This window comes from Ovis aries, chromosome X (assembly GCF_016772045.2).
Source record: "Ovis aries strain OAR_USU_Benz2616 breed Rambouillet chromosome X, ARS-UI_Ramb_v3.0, whole genome shotgun sequence".
Taxonomy (NCBI): Eukaryota; Metazoa; Chordata; class Mammalia; order Artiodactyla; family Bovidae; genus Ovis; species Ovis aries.
Window position 1 is genome coordinate 62,783,324 of NC_056080.1, and position 18,165 is coordinate 62,801,488.

At 37.3% G+C, this 18,165-nt stretch overlaps 1 protein-coding gene across 5 annotated transcripts in view; it reads left to right on the forward strand.

Moving 5' to 3' along the window:
- Positions 1-18,165, forward strand: part of EDA (ectodysplasin A) — a 365,424-nt gene that overhangs the window by 208,970 nt on the left and 138,289 nt on the right. Inside the window, exon 3 of one of the 5 annotated variants that reach the window (XM_060408156.1) lies at positions 6,923-7,051. The exons of the other annotated variants lie outside the window; for them this stretch is intronic. Within the exon in view, the coding sequence (XP_060264139.1) occupies positions 6,923-7,051 (129 nt within the window). The remainder of the gene's footprint in view (positions 1-6,922; positions 7,052-18,165) is intronic. 5 annotated transcript variants of the gene reach the window in all.

The following is an 18,165-nucleotide window of genomic DNA, read 5'->3' on the forward strand; positions in this document are numbered from 1 at the left end:
ACCTCAGGCCAGTTGAAAATTGATTTTGATCACAGACTGGTCTACTGAGAAGCCTTTGGGAGCCCTGCAATCCAGCATTGTTCTTTTGGCATTGACTTTAGTGTAAGAATGCATGGATTAGTGCAGTCAATTCCCCTTACTAAAAGTTCCTAGTAGATAAATTTTCATTGACTCTACACCATATACAAGGTCACTCGTAAACTTTCTGGCACAACAATTTAGATAAGTCATAATTTTCTCTTATGAGATACGTCACTACCCTTTTTAGCTTTATATTCTAATATTCCCCCCATTACTGTGCTTCCAGTGACCTCATATATTTTACTGACTCCCACAGAATCCCCACTTCATCCGTCATCTAAAAAGTTTACAAAGCCTCTAATCAAATTCTATTTATTCTTCAAGCTGTTGTGTAATATTTCTCAATGTGTTTTCTGAGGAACACCTGCATTAGAATCATGTGTTAAATATGCAGATCTCTGGGCCCTGCTCTGGATTTACTGAATTAGACTTCTTGGAGATGGGAAACCTGCATTTTAAACAAATGGTGCATATATGGTCCTTAGGTACAATTGGAATTCCATTTGGGCTGTTTCAAATCCTAAAATATAATGCTATTAAAGTGCTGCACTCAATATGCTAGCAAATTGGGGAAACTCCCCAGTGGCCACAGGACTGAAAAAAGTCAGTTTTTATTCCAATCCCAAAGAATCACAATGCCAAAGAGTATTCAAACTACCACACAATTGCACTCATCTCACACACTAGCAAAGTAATGCTCAAAATTATCCAAGCCAGGCTTCAACAGTATGTGAACCGTGAACTTCCAGATATTCAAGCTGGAATTAGAAAAGGCACAGGAACCAGAGATTAAATTGCCATCATCTGTTGGATCATAGAAAGTAAAGAAGAACTAAAGAGCCTCTTGATGAAAATGAAAGAGGAGAGTGAAAATGTTGGCTTAAAAGTCAACATTCAGAAAACTAAGACCATGGCATCCGGTCCCATCACTGCATGGCAAATAGATGAGGAAACAATGGTAACAGTGAGAGACTATTTTGGGGTGCTCCAAAATCACTGCAGATGGTGACTACAGCCATGAAATTAAAAGGCGCTTGCTGCTTGGAAGTAAAGCTATTACCAACCTGGACAGCACATTAAAAAGCAGAGACATTACTTTGCCAACAAAGGTCTGTCTAGTCAAGGCTATGGTTTTTCTAGTAGTCATGTATGGATGTGAAAGTTGGACTATAAAGAAAGCTGAACACTGAAGAATTGATGCTCTTAAACTGTGGTGTTGGAGAAGACTCTGGAGAGTCCCTTGGACTGCAAGGAGATCCATCCAGTCCATCCTCAAGGAAATCAGTCCTGAATATTCATTGGAAGGTCTGATGCTGAAGATGAAACTCCAATACTTTGGCCACCTGATGCAAAGAAATCACTCATTTGAGAAGACCCTGATGCTGGGAAAGATTGAAGGCAGGAAGAGAAGAGGATGACAGAGGATGAGATGGTTGGATGGTATCACCAACTCAATGACATAGGTTTGGGTAAACTCCGGGAGTTGGTGATGGACAGGGAGGCCTGCCATGGTGCAGTCCATGGGGTTGCAAAGAGTCGGACATGACTGAGCAACTGAACTGAACTGTTAAGACTTTCGTTGTTTAGTTTTCCATATATGAGTGTCTTATTTTGCAAGCTAACCAAAGTTCCTTGATGTTAGGGATCTTCTTTTAAGAAATAATTTTCTAGCACTAAAGAAATGAATGAATGAAGAATTAGGTAGTTGTAATTGAACAAGTAGTTGTTAGGTAGTTTTAAGAATACATTGATCTTTGTAAAGACACCTGTTGGTGAGAACTGGTAGATTGTGCTGCCATTCCAGTTTCTTAAAGAGACAACCTGTGCAAAAACAAATTTATATCGGCAAATCTATTGGTACGTGACAACTTTAGTGTGTATTTTTCATTCCTTGCTTGTAAATGAGTTCATAATTTGCAGTGGATAATGATTAATGTTATCAGCGTGTGATTGAGGCCATATCTATATTTGACCTGCATACTGATCCTTGAGAGGCATGACAAAACTGCTCATTTGTGCTATCTTGTTAATCAGTATTAATTGCTGTGGCTGAATCCACCATGTAATGAGTCCCATCAGTTGTGAAGACAATTCTAGAAACGGATGCTTGGTGCATTGGTCTGTTGTTTCCACACACATTAGATGTGGCCTTCTGTTCTCAAGGACCAGATAACTTTACACAGCACTGATGTGGCTTGTTAGTAGAATTGATTTGCTTCAAAGGCTACCTCGGAAACTGGACTTTTTGTACTTTTACAAGGTCCAAAGTAATAGGAAAGTTTTGAATCTGCATTATCTTCTGATAGTCTCTTTGCTTTGGAGGCTACTTACCCAACACAAAAACCCAAGAGTCACCCTTACCTCTTCCTTTTCTCTAACTTAATCCAATCAGATGACAGTTCCTCTGTAGTCTAGACCTATGACATCTCTGAAAGCAATGCCTTATGCCAAACCTTACTTTTACTGGCTGATTTCAGTTCCCGATTTTATCAGTATTACCATTTTCTCTTCCAGCAGTCTCATCTGTCCTTCTGATACATCTGTCACATTGTCATTGTGGAGCCATCATGTTTTTTCTGCATAAAATGTTTTTACGACTCTCATCACTTAAATGATCAAACAGTCTTTAGCTGTCACATATTGGTCCCTCAGCAAACCACAATGAGACCCAGTTCTACCCACCACAGTCCCGCATCAGCTTGGGGGACACCCTTGGTCACAATTCCTGCCATGCTGGGATGCATCCCCACCTATCAGCATGCCAACCACCATTGCACCCAGGCAGAAACTGGCAGCAAACTGAGTCTGAGACCAGTCCTGCCTAAAAGCATACCCACAGTAGTTGAACCCATCATAACAGATGGGGCCTCACAGCCCACATAGTGAGCATGCATAGAGTATATAACTCTGATGACCAGAAAGGAGTGTGTTGCTGGGCCCCATAGGACATTTCCTGTGTGCTGTGCTAACTCGCTTTAGTCATGTCCAACTCTTTGTGACCCTATGGACTGTAGCCCCCTACCCCTTCCCCCAGCTCCTCTGCCCATGGGATTCTCCAGGCCAGAATACTGGAGTGGGTTGCTGTGCCCTCCTCAAGAGGATCTTCCAGAGTCAGGAGTCAAACCCATATATCTTATGTCTCCTGCATTGGCAGGCAGGTTCTTTGCCACTAACGTTACCTGGGACGCCAGGACATCTCCAACATAAGGCCAATTCTCCAAGATCCTAAAATGTAATCTACCTACCATATATATATATATATATAAACAGAGAATTTGGTGAAATGAGCAGACAGAAAAATATATTTTAATCAAAGGAACAAGAAGAAACCTCTGAGAAAGAAATAAACATATTGGGTTTAACCTATCTACCCGATAAAGAGTTTAAGTAACTAACATGGACCTCGTATTTCGGACACAGAACTCTGCTTAATATTACATAACAACTTAAATGGGAAGATAATTTGAAAAAGAATAGATACATGTATATGTGTAACTGAGTCACTTTGCTGTTTAACTAATACAACATTGTTAATCACTTCTACTCCAACATTAAAAAAAAACATTTTTCTTTTTAAAGCTTAAGGTAATTATCATAAACATAAATGCTACAAATAATACCAAACACCAAACTCAGGAGATGACAGAATGGACACAGTGAGAATTTTATAAAAGAGTTAGAATCTGTAAAGGAGAACTATACAGAGTTGAAGAATATAATAAGTGAGTGATGCAAAGATTGCCTTTTCAATAAATAGGGTGGTAAACTGGACAGATACAAGCAAAAGAATCACACTGGACTACTCTCTCACAACACATACAAAAATAAATTCAAAATGGATGAAAGACTTAAATGTGGTAATTGAAACTACAGAACTGCTAGAAGAAAGCAGACAGGATGCTTTTTGATATTAGTCTTAGAAATATTTGGGGGGGAATATTTCTCCTCAGGCGTGGGAAACAAAAGCAAAAATAAGTAGGACTGTGTCAAACATGAAACAAAAAGGCAGCCTATTGAATAGAAGTTGTTTTTTAAACGGTATATCCAAAACATACAGGGAAATCATACAACTCAATATCAAAAAGCAAACACAAACAACCCAATTAAAAAATGGGCAGAAGACCTGAATATACATTTCTCCTGAAAAGACATACAGATGGCTAACAGTCACATGAAAAGATGTTCAATATCTCTAATTGTTAGAAAAATGCAAATCAAACCTACAAGGAGGTAGCATCTCACACCTATCTGAATGGCTATCATGAAAAAGACAACAGATAACTGAAAAGAGAATGCTCGTTCACTGTTAGTGGGAATGTAAATTGATGTGTTCAGAATGGAATACAGTGTGGAGGTTCCTCAGAAACTTAGAACTACATGACCCAGTGAGTCCACTTCTGAATATATATACAACGAAATTAAAAAAAAAACAACAACACTAATTTGAAAAGATATGTACCACAACGTTCATTGCAGCATTATTTACAATAGTCCAGTTATGTTAAGAACCTATGTGTCCATCAATAGATGGATAAAGAAGTGGTATATATATATGTGTATATATATATATATATATATATATATATATAATGGAATATTACTCAGCCTTAAAAAATGAAATCTTGTAGTTTGCAACAACATGGATGGATCTGGAGGATATTATGCTAAGTATAACAAAGAGAAATACTGCCTGCTCTCACTTATATGTGCACTCTACAAATAATACAAAATGAAAATAAATTCAGGGATAAACAAACAAGCAGTTGCCAGAGAGGGTGGTTGGGAAAAATAGGTGAAGGTGATTAAGAGGTAAAAGCCTCAGTTGTATAATAAATGGTATGTGATGTACAGCATAACGAATATGTCAGGAATATTCTAGTAACTTTGATGTTTTGGTTACTAAACATCCTAGTTTTTATTTCATAATGTACTCAAATGGCAAGTCACTATGTAGTATACCTCAAATTAATAATTAAACTTCAAAAAATTTTAGTCTCTAGGATGGCAAACAAAGCCTTTGGTTATCTGGTCCCTGCCTAAACTTCGAGCCTTATTTATGGAAGATTCTGTTTTTATTCTCTAGCCACACTAAATTATAGGTTCCTGGAAGGATAATGTGGTTTCACACATCCATGCTTTTGCACTCCCTGCACTTTATAATTGCAGTGCCCTACTCTACCCTGCCATCTTACCTCATAAAGGTTCTATGCAAGTACCATTTCCATGCTGAAGCTTTTCCTGACCACTCCTTTGTTGTCAGTACACCTACTTCATCCCATGCACACTTCATCTTTTTTTTTTCTTGGCCACGCTGCACAGCATGTGCAATCTTAGTACCTCAACCAGGGATTGAATCTACACTTCTTGCAGTGGAAGTTTGGAGTTTTAACCATTGAATTACCAGGGAAATCTCCATACTTCCATCTTTCATTTGTAAAATCTTTATTGAGTTAATCGTTTACATGTCTGACTTACCCAATTAGATTATAAACTTTTGGGGGTATAAAAGTGAATATTTAGAAAGAGAAAACAAATTACGAAAATTTATAAATTTTCAGAAGCAGATGCCAAAACATCTGAAAAACTGGAACTGCTACACACACACACACACACACACATACACATACAAACAGAAGATTATATATGTATATAGCATCATTAACAGGTCAATACATTTCTATAACTCTTTCACTATGTATTTTTGACTACCTGTTTCTTTGAATTGTGGTAAGACCACTTCATATGAAATCTACCCTCTTAGCAAAATTATAAAACAGTATTGTTAACTGTAGACAATGTTGTAAACCTGATTCTAGAACTTAGTTATCTTGCCTAATGGAAACTTTATATCTGTTTAAAAACAACTCTCCTTTTTCCTTCCCCCAGAACTCAACCAGTGCCATTTTATTCCCTGTTGGTTTATCCATGTTAACACATATTGCAGAATGTATTTTTTATTGCTGGATAATATTCCATTACATGTGTAGACTGTATTTTCTTTTTATCCTTTTGTTGATGAACATTTAGGTTGTTTCCACATTTGAATATAATAATGCTGCAAATATCTCTTCAAGATCCTGGTTGTAATTCTTTTCAATATCTACCCAGAAGTAGGATTACTGGATCATATGTTAGTTTCATTTGTAATTTGGCAGGAAGGGCACTTCCATACTGTTCTGCATATCAGCTGCACCATGTTACATACCCACCAACAATGTACAGAGTTCTAGGTTCTCCACAACTTGAACACTTATTATTTCTTGTTGTTTTTAATAATAGGCATAATAACAAGTGTCAGGTAACATTTACTATGGTTGTGATTTACATTTCCCGGATGACTAGTGACCTCAAGTATCTTTTCATATAATTGTTGAGCATTTGTACATCTTTAAGAAATATCTATTCAAGTCTGTTGCCATTTAAAATTTAGGTTCTTTGTGGGTTTGCTGTTGCAGTGTAGAAATTTTGTATATATTATGAAGATTAATTCCCTATGAAATATTTGATTGCAGATACCTTCCTCCATTCCATAGGTTGCTTTTCATGCTATTGTTTCCCTTATTGTGCCATTTATCTTGATATAGTCCCACTTACCTACTTTCCTTTCATTCCTTATGTTTTTGGTCATGTGTATACAAAAGCATTGCTTTAGAGCAGTGTCTTAAAGATTTCCCCCTCTATTTTCTTCTAGAAAACTTTTGCAGTTTCTCATCTTACCTTTAAGTCTTTAGTCCATTTTTTGTTGATTTTTGTGTATGGTATAATATCATTCTTCTGCATGTAGATATTCACTTGTGCCAGCACCATTTCCCCATTGTGTAATCTTGGCATCTTTTTGAAGGTGAGGCAACCCAATCCAGTATTCTTGCCTGGAGAATCCCATGGACGGAGGAGCCTGGAGGGCTACAGTCCACGGGGTCGCAAAGAGTCGGACACGACTGAGCGACTTCACTTCACTTTGACCATATATGTGAGTTTATTTCCGGGCTCTCTATTCTATTCCATTGGTCTATATATCTTTCCTTTTTTTTTTTTAATATTTATTTCTTTGGCTGAGTTTGGTCTTAGCTGCAGCTTGAAGGATCTAGTTCCCTGACTGGTGGTCAAACCTAGGCCCCTGCACTTAGCATGCACAGTCTTTGCCACTGGACCACCTGTTCAGTTCAGCTCAGGCACTCAGTTGTGTCCAACTTTTTGCGACCCCATGGACTGCAGCACACCAGGACTCCCAGTCCATTACCAACTCCCAGAGTTTACTCAAACCCATGTCCATTGAGTTGGTGATGCCATCCAACCATCTCATTCTCTGTCATCCCCTTCTCTTCCCGCCTTCAATCTTTCCCAGCATCAGGGACTTTTCAAATGAGTGGTTTCTTCGTATCAGGTGGCCAAAGTATTGGAGTTTCAGCTTCAGCATCCGTCCTTCCAATGAATATTCAGGACTGATTTCCTTTAAGCTGAACTGGTTGGATCTCATTGCTGTCCAAGGGACTCTCAAGAGTCTTCTCCAACACCGCAGTTCAAAAGCATCAGTTCTTCAGTGCTCAGCTTTCTTTAGAGCCCAACTCTTACATCCATACATGACTACTGGATAAACCATAGCCTTAACTAGATGGACATTTGTTGGCAAAGTAATGTCTCTGCCTTTTAATATGCTGTCTAGGTTGCTCGTAACTTTTCTTCCAAGGAGTAAGCGTCTTAATTTCATGGCTGCAATCACCATCTGTAGTGATTTTGGAGCCCAGAAAAATAAAGTCTGCCACTGTTTCCAGTGTTTCTCCATCTATTTGGCATGAAGTGATGGGAACAGATGCCATGATCTTAGTTTTCTGAATGTTGAGCTTTAAGCCAACTTTGTCACTCTCCTCCTTCACTTTCATCAAGGGCTTCTTTAGTTCTTCTTTACCTTCTGCCATAAGGGTGGTGTCATCTGCCTATTTGAGATTATAGATGTTTCTTCAGGCAATCTTGATTCCAGGTTGTGCTTCATCCAGCCCAGCATTTCTCATGATGTACCCTGCATATAAGTTAAATAATCACGGTGACAATGCACAGCCTTGACATACTCCTTTTCCTATTTGGAACCAGTCTGTTGTTCCATGTCCAGTTCTAACTGTTGCTTCCCAAGCTGCATACTGATTTCTCAAGAGGGAGGTCAGGTGGTCTGGTATTCCAATCTCTTGTTTTTAGAAAAGTACTCTTAAACATGAATGTGAATTTAAAGTTATTTGAAATTATTCCTCGAGGAGTATAGTTTTCAATTTTATCTGAAACCAGAACCCATCTATTTTTGCTTTATACAGTTGATCTCTTATAGGAAAAATTATATCCTTATGTTGCTGTTCATTTTAACCATTTTCAAAAATCTTCATTTCTTCATATATTCAGGTTTCTGTCTGAGCATATACTTATGCCTGAAGAAATTTTTTTTAACACTGAGTATAGTGCAAGCCTTCTTGTAATTAGTTCTCTATGATTTTTTTGTCTGAGTTTATTATTTCTTCTTAATTTTGAAAGATATGTTTTGTTGAGCATAAAATTCTTGATGACAGTTTTCTGTTTTTGTTTGTTTGTTTTAGCACTTTAAAGATGTCACTTCTGGTTTACATAGTTTCAAATGAGAATTAAGCTGTAGTTATTATCTTTGATTTCCCTAGGATTGTTTCTTTTTCCTCTGGCTACCTTCAAGATTCTTACTTTATTTTGTAATTTTAAACAGTTTTAACATGATATGTTTATGTGTTTTCACATGGTATTTATCCTGCTTGGCACTTCCCAAAATCTTGGACGTGTGATAATTTGTCTTTTATTATTTTTCCAAAAATGTCAGCCATTATTTTTTAAAATTATTTTCATAAAGAAATTATTTCTTCAACCCTATTCTCTTCGTTTTTAGTCTTATATGATACCAATTACATACATAAATGATCATTTTATATTGTTCCTCATCTTAGCTCTTTGATGCTCTGTTCTGATTTATCTTTTTTCTCACTTTTGGCAGTTACTATTGGTTTATATTTTAAGTCACTGATGAGTCAGTTAAAGGCATTCTTCATTACTGTTACTTTGGGCTTTTTCCTTAATACCTGAGAAAGTTTTGAATTTTACATAAAATTTTAATATTTGGTAAGAGATTAATTTACAAACGTTAAAAATTATTTCTTTTTTGATTATGAGACACTCACCAAGAGATCTACCTCTTAACAAATTTTCAAGTGCACAATACAATATTATTAACTATAGGTACCAGGTTTCACAGATCTTTAGAACTTAATCATAGAAGCAAAAATCCTCAACAAAATGCTAATAAACCAATTCTGTAGCACATTAACAGGATCATACACCATGACCAAATAAGATTTATCCCTGGAATGAAAAGATGATTTAACATAACCAAATCAATTAATATGATCCCCCACACTGACAAAATGAAGGATAAAAATCACATGATCATCTCAATACATGGAAAGGGAGTGTGTGACGAAATTTAACACCCTTCCATCATAAAACTTTCAAACTATTTATAGATGGAATTTATTTTAATATATTACAGGACACATGTTACAGACTATGTTTTAACTTACATATCAATATCATTCGTTTTTATAGTTTCCATTGCTCTGCTGAAATTACCCATGTGTCCTTGCATGCTGTCCATATGATGTTTATGATGGACATATTTAGATAAACATATTAATTGCACTTGTTTTAAATTCTCTGTTAGAGCCTGATTCTATTAATTGTTTTGTCTCTTAATAATGGGTTGTTTTCTTATATATGTGTGTGTGTGTTTATTTGCATCTCATAATCTGACTGATGGCAGACTTGTCTATAGGGCAATAGAGCGTGATATAACCAATCATCATCTTTAATGATAGTCATCTTTATGTTCACTATTCACTTAGCAATTACAGTATTAAATTGTTGCAACAGGTATTATGAAAGTATATGAAACTACTTCTATTGAAGGCTTATGTTTCTGTACTTTGCTTGGTTAATCTTAAAGAAGTATGACCATTTTACAATTCTTTTATTTCAGTATAACTTGACCACAGAACTTGCAGTGTCAAAGTAAATTTTTAGAGATGATGATAAAAATAATGGTACTGTATTATTGTCGTTATTATTCACTCATTAAGTCATGTCCAATTATTTGCTACCCCATGAAGGGTAACCCGTGCAAGCTCCTCTGTCCATGGGATTTCCCTGGCAAGAATACTAAAGGAGGTCACCATTTCCTTCCCTAGGGGATCTTCCCAACCCAGGGATTGAACCTGCATCTCCCTGCATTAGCAGGCAGATTCTTTACCATTGAGCCACCAAGGGAACCTAGCTGTAGTGAGGAATAACTAATTGCAAAGTGGCCTTAGCTGTTATACTTAATATTTGAAACAGAATAAATACATTAAAAAAAAAAACTGAGTCGGTCGATGCACACATGAAACAATTACACTTTCTCTTTACTCTTTCAGAATTGAGAAATAATTCACTTTACATATTATTTACCCATGTAAAGTATGTAGTTCATTGGTTTTTAATACGTTCGCTGAATTAAACATATTAAACCATCACAACAGCCTAATTTTAAAATGTTTTTATTTCACCAACAGGAAACTCCATGCCTATTATTTGTCATTCCACATCCCCACACCCCTCTCCCACCAAACCTAGGCAACCATTAATCTATTCTACAGATTTGCCTGTTCTGGATATTTCCTATAAATGGAATGATATGAAATGTTGGCTTCTGTGATTGACTTCTTTCACTTAGCATAATATCTTTAAGGTCCATCCAGGTCATAGCATGTATCAGTACTTATTCAATTTTATTGCCCAATGATAATCCAGTGTATATGCATTCCACATTTTGTTTATCCATTCCTTCATCAGGTGATGGACATTGGGTTGTTTCCACCTTTTAGCTCTTGTAAACAGTGATGCTGTGAACATTTGTGTACAAGTTTTTATTTGAATATCTGTTTTTAATTCTCTTGGTATATATCTAGGATTGGAATTTATGCTTTATATGATTACTCTATGTTTAACTTTTTGAGGAACTGCCAAGCTGTTTTCCAAAGTGGTTGCAACATCTTCCCTTCCTACCAGCAATGTTTGAAGATTCCAATTTCTCCACATCATCACCAAGCTTTGTTTTTTTCTCTCTCTCTTTTCTATTATAGCTATTCTAGTGGGTGTGAAGTGATATCTCCTTGTGGTTTTGACTTGCATTTTCCTAATGACTAGTGATGTTAAACATCTTTTCATGTGCACATTTGCTCCTTGTATATCTTTGAAGAAACATCTGTTCCAATGCTTTGCCCAATTTTTTATTGGTTTACTTGTCTTTTTTATTGTGGCAAAATATTTGCATCATAAAAGCAATCATTTTAGACTTTTTACAGTGTACAGTTCTGAGACTTTAAAGTAAGTAATTCACACTGTTGTCTACCCACCACCACTCTTCATCTCCAGAACTTTTTCACCTTCCCAAACTAAAACGTTATACACGTTATACACTAATTCTCTTTCGTTCTTCACCTCAGTCCTTGACAATTACCATTTTACGTTTTGTGTCTCTATATTTGACTGTTCTAGGTACCTCATATTAATGATACCTTATGACTGGATATTTCACTTAGCATACTGTCTTCAAAGTACTTTAATGCAGCATATATCAAAATATCCTTCCCTTTTCCTCCCTATTTTTTGGCCATGCCACGGGCCATGTGGGAACTTAGTTCCCTGACCAGGGATCAAACCTGTGCCCCCTGCAGTGAAAGCTCAGAGTCTTAAGACTTGGACTGCCAGGGAAGTCCCCAGTATCATTTTTTCAAAAGATTGTTCATTCCTCATTGATCTGTATGGGCATTCTTTTACCTTTTATGTAATTTGAAGTGAGGTACAATTTATATGGGTCACTAGAAAAGCATAGGGGAAAAAAATTTGTAAGGTTGTGGTTTTCAGAAGCTAAACTTTTAGTTAAATATTCATGTTTCTTTTGAGTACAATGTGATAATGAACTTGTTTCTGTTTCACAACAAAGTCTTGAAGGGTATATTTCATATTTTCAGAATGTATTTACTTTATCATTTGCAAGTATAAGCCACTTGTATGATTCTTGGATGTGATTCCCAGATGGCACTAGTGGTAAAGAACTCGCCTGTTAAAGCAGGATATGTAAGAAACGTGGACTTGATCCATGGGTCGGGAAAGAGTCTCTGGAGGAGGGCGTGGCAACCCACTCCAGTTTTCTTGCCTGCAGAATCCCATGGACAGAGGAGCCTGGCAGGCTATAGTCCATAGGTTCACAAAGAGTCAGACATGACTGAAGCGACTTAGTACATGCACACACACATGCTTCTTGGATAAATACTTTTAAATTTGAGTATACAGAAAGTTAACTGAGTTTTTAAATGCATTTTCTGCTGAACAGGATAGATTAAAATGTAAACGTCTTTTGCCAAATAGAAATTAATATTACATTATCTCAATTTCTCTGTTATATCCAATAAAACTTTTAGTAATTGGAAATGAAGCAGCTAGAGATCCCAGTTCCTGAGGTGTGTTTTAATGGGAAAAGTTTCTGACCTGTCAATTTTAAATAGTCCATGAAAAGAAGTGTTTACCATGACTTTGCTTTTAGACTTGAACTGAAAAAAAATTACAGTTATGTTCTGATCACAGCTCCTACTGTCCCACCAATGATGGTGACAAAAGAAATTTTCTACCTCTAATTACAAAGCTAGGATGAACCAGTTGAAACATTTTAGACCAAAGATCATTAAAGATTATCTAATATTTAGCCCTCAAAGTGTTTGTTTGACACACAGTATTTTTAAAGTTAAACTTGGTTTCCTTCATATTGTTAAATAGAAGGATTTAAAATAAAAGATTGAACTTTAAATTTTCCTTGGAATCCAAATCCTCTGGCAATATGGGATCTGCATTCCCATGTGCTAATTATAGGCTGAAACTGAAATGTATTCTTTAGATCATCACTCTCTTTTTTCTTTGAAACTGAGATGCTGTTCAAATGAACAATTATTACTATTAGGTATTACAGTTAACTGGAGAAGGGAATGGCAATCCACTCCAGTATTTTTGCCTGGAGAATCCCATGGGCGGAGGAACCTGGCAGGCTACAATCCATGGGGTCACAAAGAGTCTGACACAACTGAGCGACTCTCTCACACACACACACACATTACACTTACATGTGTGTTTCGTGTAGAGGCCCATTACATTTGTGTTACTTGCTGGACCTTCATTCATTTATGTTCTTGCTGTACCTGATCTGTACTCACCCTAGTGTATTTTCCTATGACTGTCTTAACAAATTACCATAAGCCTGTGGCTTAAAATAACAAAAACTTCTTTTCTCATTCTCCAAGTGGCTGCAAGTCTGCAATCAGATGTTATCGTGTTTGCCTCTTTCTGGAGGCTCTAGAGGGTCTATGTTTCATGCCTCTGTCTTAACCTCTGGTGGCTACAGTCAATTCTTGGCATTCCTTGTCTTGTAGATCCATCATTCCAATCTCTGCCTCTTTCTTCACATCAGTTTCTTATCTGTGTTTGACTGTCTCAAATACCCCTCTGCCTTTTTTCGATAAAAATACCTGTCCTTGGATTTGGGGGCCCATACAAATCCAAGATTCATCTAATCTCAAGATTCTTAATTACATCTGTAAGATTCTTTCTCCATATAAGGCAATATTCTCTTATTCAAGGGGTTAGGACTGTTTTGGGGGCTACCACTACATTCCCCACTGTACAGATAAGAAAACTGAATCCTAGACAGGTTAAGTAACTCATTCAGAATCATGCAACTAGTTTATGAGACAGAGTTGATTCAAGAACCCTAGTTTATGGAGTCTAAAACATCCTTTCTGCCATCATATGCTACCATCACTTCTGCTCACTTTATTTTCCAAATAAATAGAGAATAAACAGACATAATATGTTGCCTGTAGCTTTATTTGATTGTAATTTTGTTAGTTTGCCTAATGGAGACCTTTAGAAGTCACATATTCATTTCAAAAGGATCAGCACAGTAAGTCTAGCTATGATATGCCATCATACAAAGATATTACAGAGTCATTGACTTGATTACTGTGGAATTCTATTTTTTGTAGAATTAATCTGAATGTGGTTAGTGAGCTACTTTGCGGGTCACTATCTGACTAAGCTATTGTCAGAGTAGTTTCCAGTAGATAAAATCTATTCTACCATTACCCCTGTTTTGTTGAGGGTACTTTAAGTTTAGTTCTCAGTGGTAAAAGTGGAGTTGTACTGAGCCATCTATATCCTCCCCCACCCTTTCTTTGTAGCCCTCTCTGACCTAAACACACACAGACACACACACACACACAGATGAACATGCTGTATTGTAGTCTTCCTGTCCCAGTGTACAGCTATCAAAGAATAAGCCAACTGACAGACCAAGATAACAAATCCTGCTTTTTGACACATTAACACTATCTTGAAAAGTAAATACCATTTTGAATATAAGTTCAATAAAAGAGTAAAAATGTTATCATAAATTGATCTCGCCCTGGTTTCTCTTCACTGTGCTCTTTCAGTCCCCTTGACACCTGAATATATAAGCTACAAACTTACACAATGGCAATTATAATTTGTCCACTGTCTACTTCGGGAAACCTACAAGTTCTGAAATGAGCTAGGAAATTTGAACATCCAGCAAAATCACTCTGTACAATTCATTATCGGAGATGTACAAGTTTATTCCTTTTGGTGTAAATTATTTGAGTTTTTACTCAAAGGATGCAGTGTGTTAGTTTTCTAGGACTGCAATACAAATTACTACAAACTCGGTTCCTTAAAAACAGGGGGTTAATTTTCTTACAGTTTTAGGGGCTGGAAGATCGGAGTGTCAGCCACATTGCTTTTTGTTTTGTTTTGTTTTGTTTTGTTTGTTTTTTTTGATGTCTCTTTCCTTGGCTTGGAGATGGTCATCTGCTTGACGCTCTTTCACATGGTCTTTTCTCTGTGCACTCATCCCTCATGTCTCTGTGTCCTAATCTGTTTTCATAAGGGCACCAGTCATATTGGATTTTGGTCTACCCTGATACCCTTTCAGTTCAGTTCAGTCGCTCAGTCATGTCTGACTCTTTGTGACCCCATGGACTGTAGCACACCAGGCTTCTCTGTCCATCACCAACTCCCGGAGTTCACTCAAACTCATGTCCATTGAGTTAGTGATACCATCCAACCATCTCATCCTCTGTCTTCCCCTTCTCCTCCCGCCTTCAATCTTTCCCAGCATCAGAGTCTTCTCCAATGAGTCAGTTCCTCACATCAGGTAGCCAAAGTATTGGAGTTTCAGCTTCAGCATCAGTCCTTTCAATGAATATTCAGGACTGATTTCCTTTAGGATGGACTGGTTGGATCTCCTTGCAGTCCAAGGGACTTTCCAGAGTCTTCTTCAACACCACAGTTCAAAAGCATCAATTCTTCAGTGTTCAGCTTTCTTTATAGTCCAACTTTCACATCCATACATGGCTACTGGAAAAACCATAGCTTTGCCTAGACAGACTTTGTTGGCAAAGTAATGTCTCTGCTTTTTAATATGCTTTCTAGGTTGGTCATAACTTTTCTTCCAAGGAGCAAGCGTCTTTTAATTTCATGGCTGCAGTCACCATCTGCAGTGATTTTGGAGCCCAAAAAACTAAAGTCTGTCACTGTTTCCATGGTTTCCTCATCTATTTGCCATGAAGTGATGGGACCAGATGCCATGATCTTAGTTTTCTGAATGTTGAGTTTTAAGCCAACTTTTTCACTCTCTCTTTCACTTTCATCAAGACGCTCTTTAGTTCTTCTTCACTTTCTGCCATAATGGTGGTTTCTACATATCTGAGATTATTTATATTTCTCCTCGCAATCTTGATTCCAGTTTGTGCTTCATCCAGCCCAGGATTTTCTCATGATGTACTCTGCATATAAGTTAAATAAGCAGGGTGACAATATACAGCCTTGATGTACTCCTTTTCCTATTTGGAACCAGTCTGTTGTTCCATGTCCAGTTCCAAGTGTTGCTCCCTGATCTGCATACAGATTTCTCTAGAGGCAGGTCAGGTGGCCTGATATTCCAATCTCTTTAAAGAATTTTCCACAGCTTGTTGTGATCCACACAGTCAAAGGCTTTGCCATAGTCAATAAAGCAGAAATAGATGTTTTTCTAGAACTCGCTTGTTTTTTTGATGATCCAGCGGATGTTGGTAATTTGACCTCTGGTTCCTCTGTCTTTTCTAAAACCAGCTTGAAGATCTGGAATTTCATGGTTCATGTACTGTTGAAGCCTTGCTTGGAGAATTTTCAGCATTACCTTGCTAGCTTGTGAGATGAATGCAATTGTGCGGTAGTTTGAGCATTCTTTGGCATTGCCTTTCTTAGCAATTGGAAGGAAAACTGACCATTTCCAGTTCTGTGGCCACTGCTGAGTTTTCCTTGTTTGCTGGCACATTGAGTGTAGCACTTTCATACCATCATCTTTTAGGATTTGAGATAGCTCAGCTGAATTCCATCACCTCCACTAGCTTTGTTTTTAGTGATGCTTCCTAAGGCCCACTTGACTTTGGATTAAAGATTTACTGAGCATGGCCCAGCCCAATAGAATAGAACCCAGTTTGCCTCTCAGTCAGCCTCTCCCATCAGGAACCTTCCAAAGTCTGTAAGATCATAGTAAAAGCAGGAGAATTCCAGAAAAAGCATCTACTTCTGCTTCATTGACTATGCTAAGTCTTTTGTCTTGTGGATCACAACAAACTGTGGAAAAGTTTAAAACCATGTTTACTTTTATTTTCCTATACTTACTACTCTCTATAACTCACATTTAGAAGAGAAAAGAAAATAAAGGGATTTTCTGCTTAATTTCTTATCACTTTTCTGTTTTATATATACATTTTTCATCCTTGCTGTGAAATAACTGGATTATATTCAAGGTAAATGAACTTGTCCTAGCCTGGTTAGACAAACGACTAAAATGAAAGCAACCTCAGTTTTTTCCACTTTCCTGAGATCTGAGGTAGAGAAAGAAGATTAGCATAAATCTCTGCTTCTCCCTTATTTTTACCTGCCCTCTTTCCTTACAGCAGGATATCAAGGCTTCTAGAAACCTTAATATACATCCCTCTTCTCCACTCATGTTCACACCCCCTACCCCTTATGAGACAGTAAGTATCAACAGTGAACTGGTGTTGTAAAAACTGTCTGATTATTCTTCCTTTAGGCTGAGGTAATTAAGTTCAAACCTAGGAACCTGATGGGAAAGAAAATTCTAAATGCAAATGTACCTTTTCTTCACTTGTAATCTTGTCCACTCTGCCTTCTGAGAATATGCATGTGTGTGTGTTAGTTGCTTAGTTGTGTCCAATTCTTTGCAACCCCATAGACGGCAGCCCACCAGGCCCCTCCATCCATGGGATTCTCCAGGCAAGAGCACTGGAGTGGGCTGCCATTTCCTTCTCCAAAAGGAACTATAGAAAGAAAGAAAGTGAAGTCGCTCAGCCATGTCCGAGTCTGCGACCCCGTGGACTATAGACTATCAGGCTCCTCCATCCTTGGAATTTTTCAGGCAAAAATACTGGAGTGGGTTGCCATTTCCTTCTCCATAAGAATGATATATCAAGAGAGAAATAGGAGAAAATTTGAGTTATAAAGTGAAACATCTGAACATTCAAAGATTTATTAAATTTAGATGTACTCTTTCATTTAATTCTTGAGGGGTTTATTTTTGCTTAAACTACTGGCAGTAGCTATTTACTCTCAACAGTTGGTTAATTACATCAGTTGACCAGAGAAATCTTTACTGTCTCTAAATCCCCAGTTATTTGCCTCTTGAGAGATAGATGTTTAATGACAAAAGCCTTTCTTCAGTTGAGTCTCTTTGGATAACATTGCCCCCATGCTGCCCCTCTCTTACCCTGCAGATTACTAAGAAACTCATCTGGTTAAGTCATCTCCTGTGAAGAGATTAGAAGGGTAGGATTCATCTCATTGCCCCTACTGTGATGTGTCAGAGCTTGATCATATTGCCCACCTACTCAATACAGACAGAAACACTGGGGG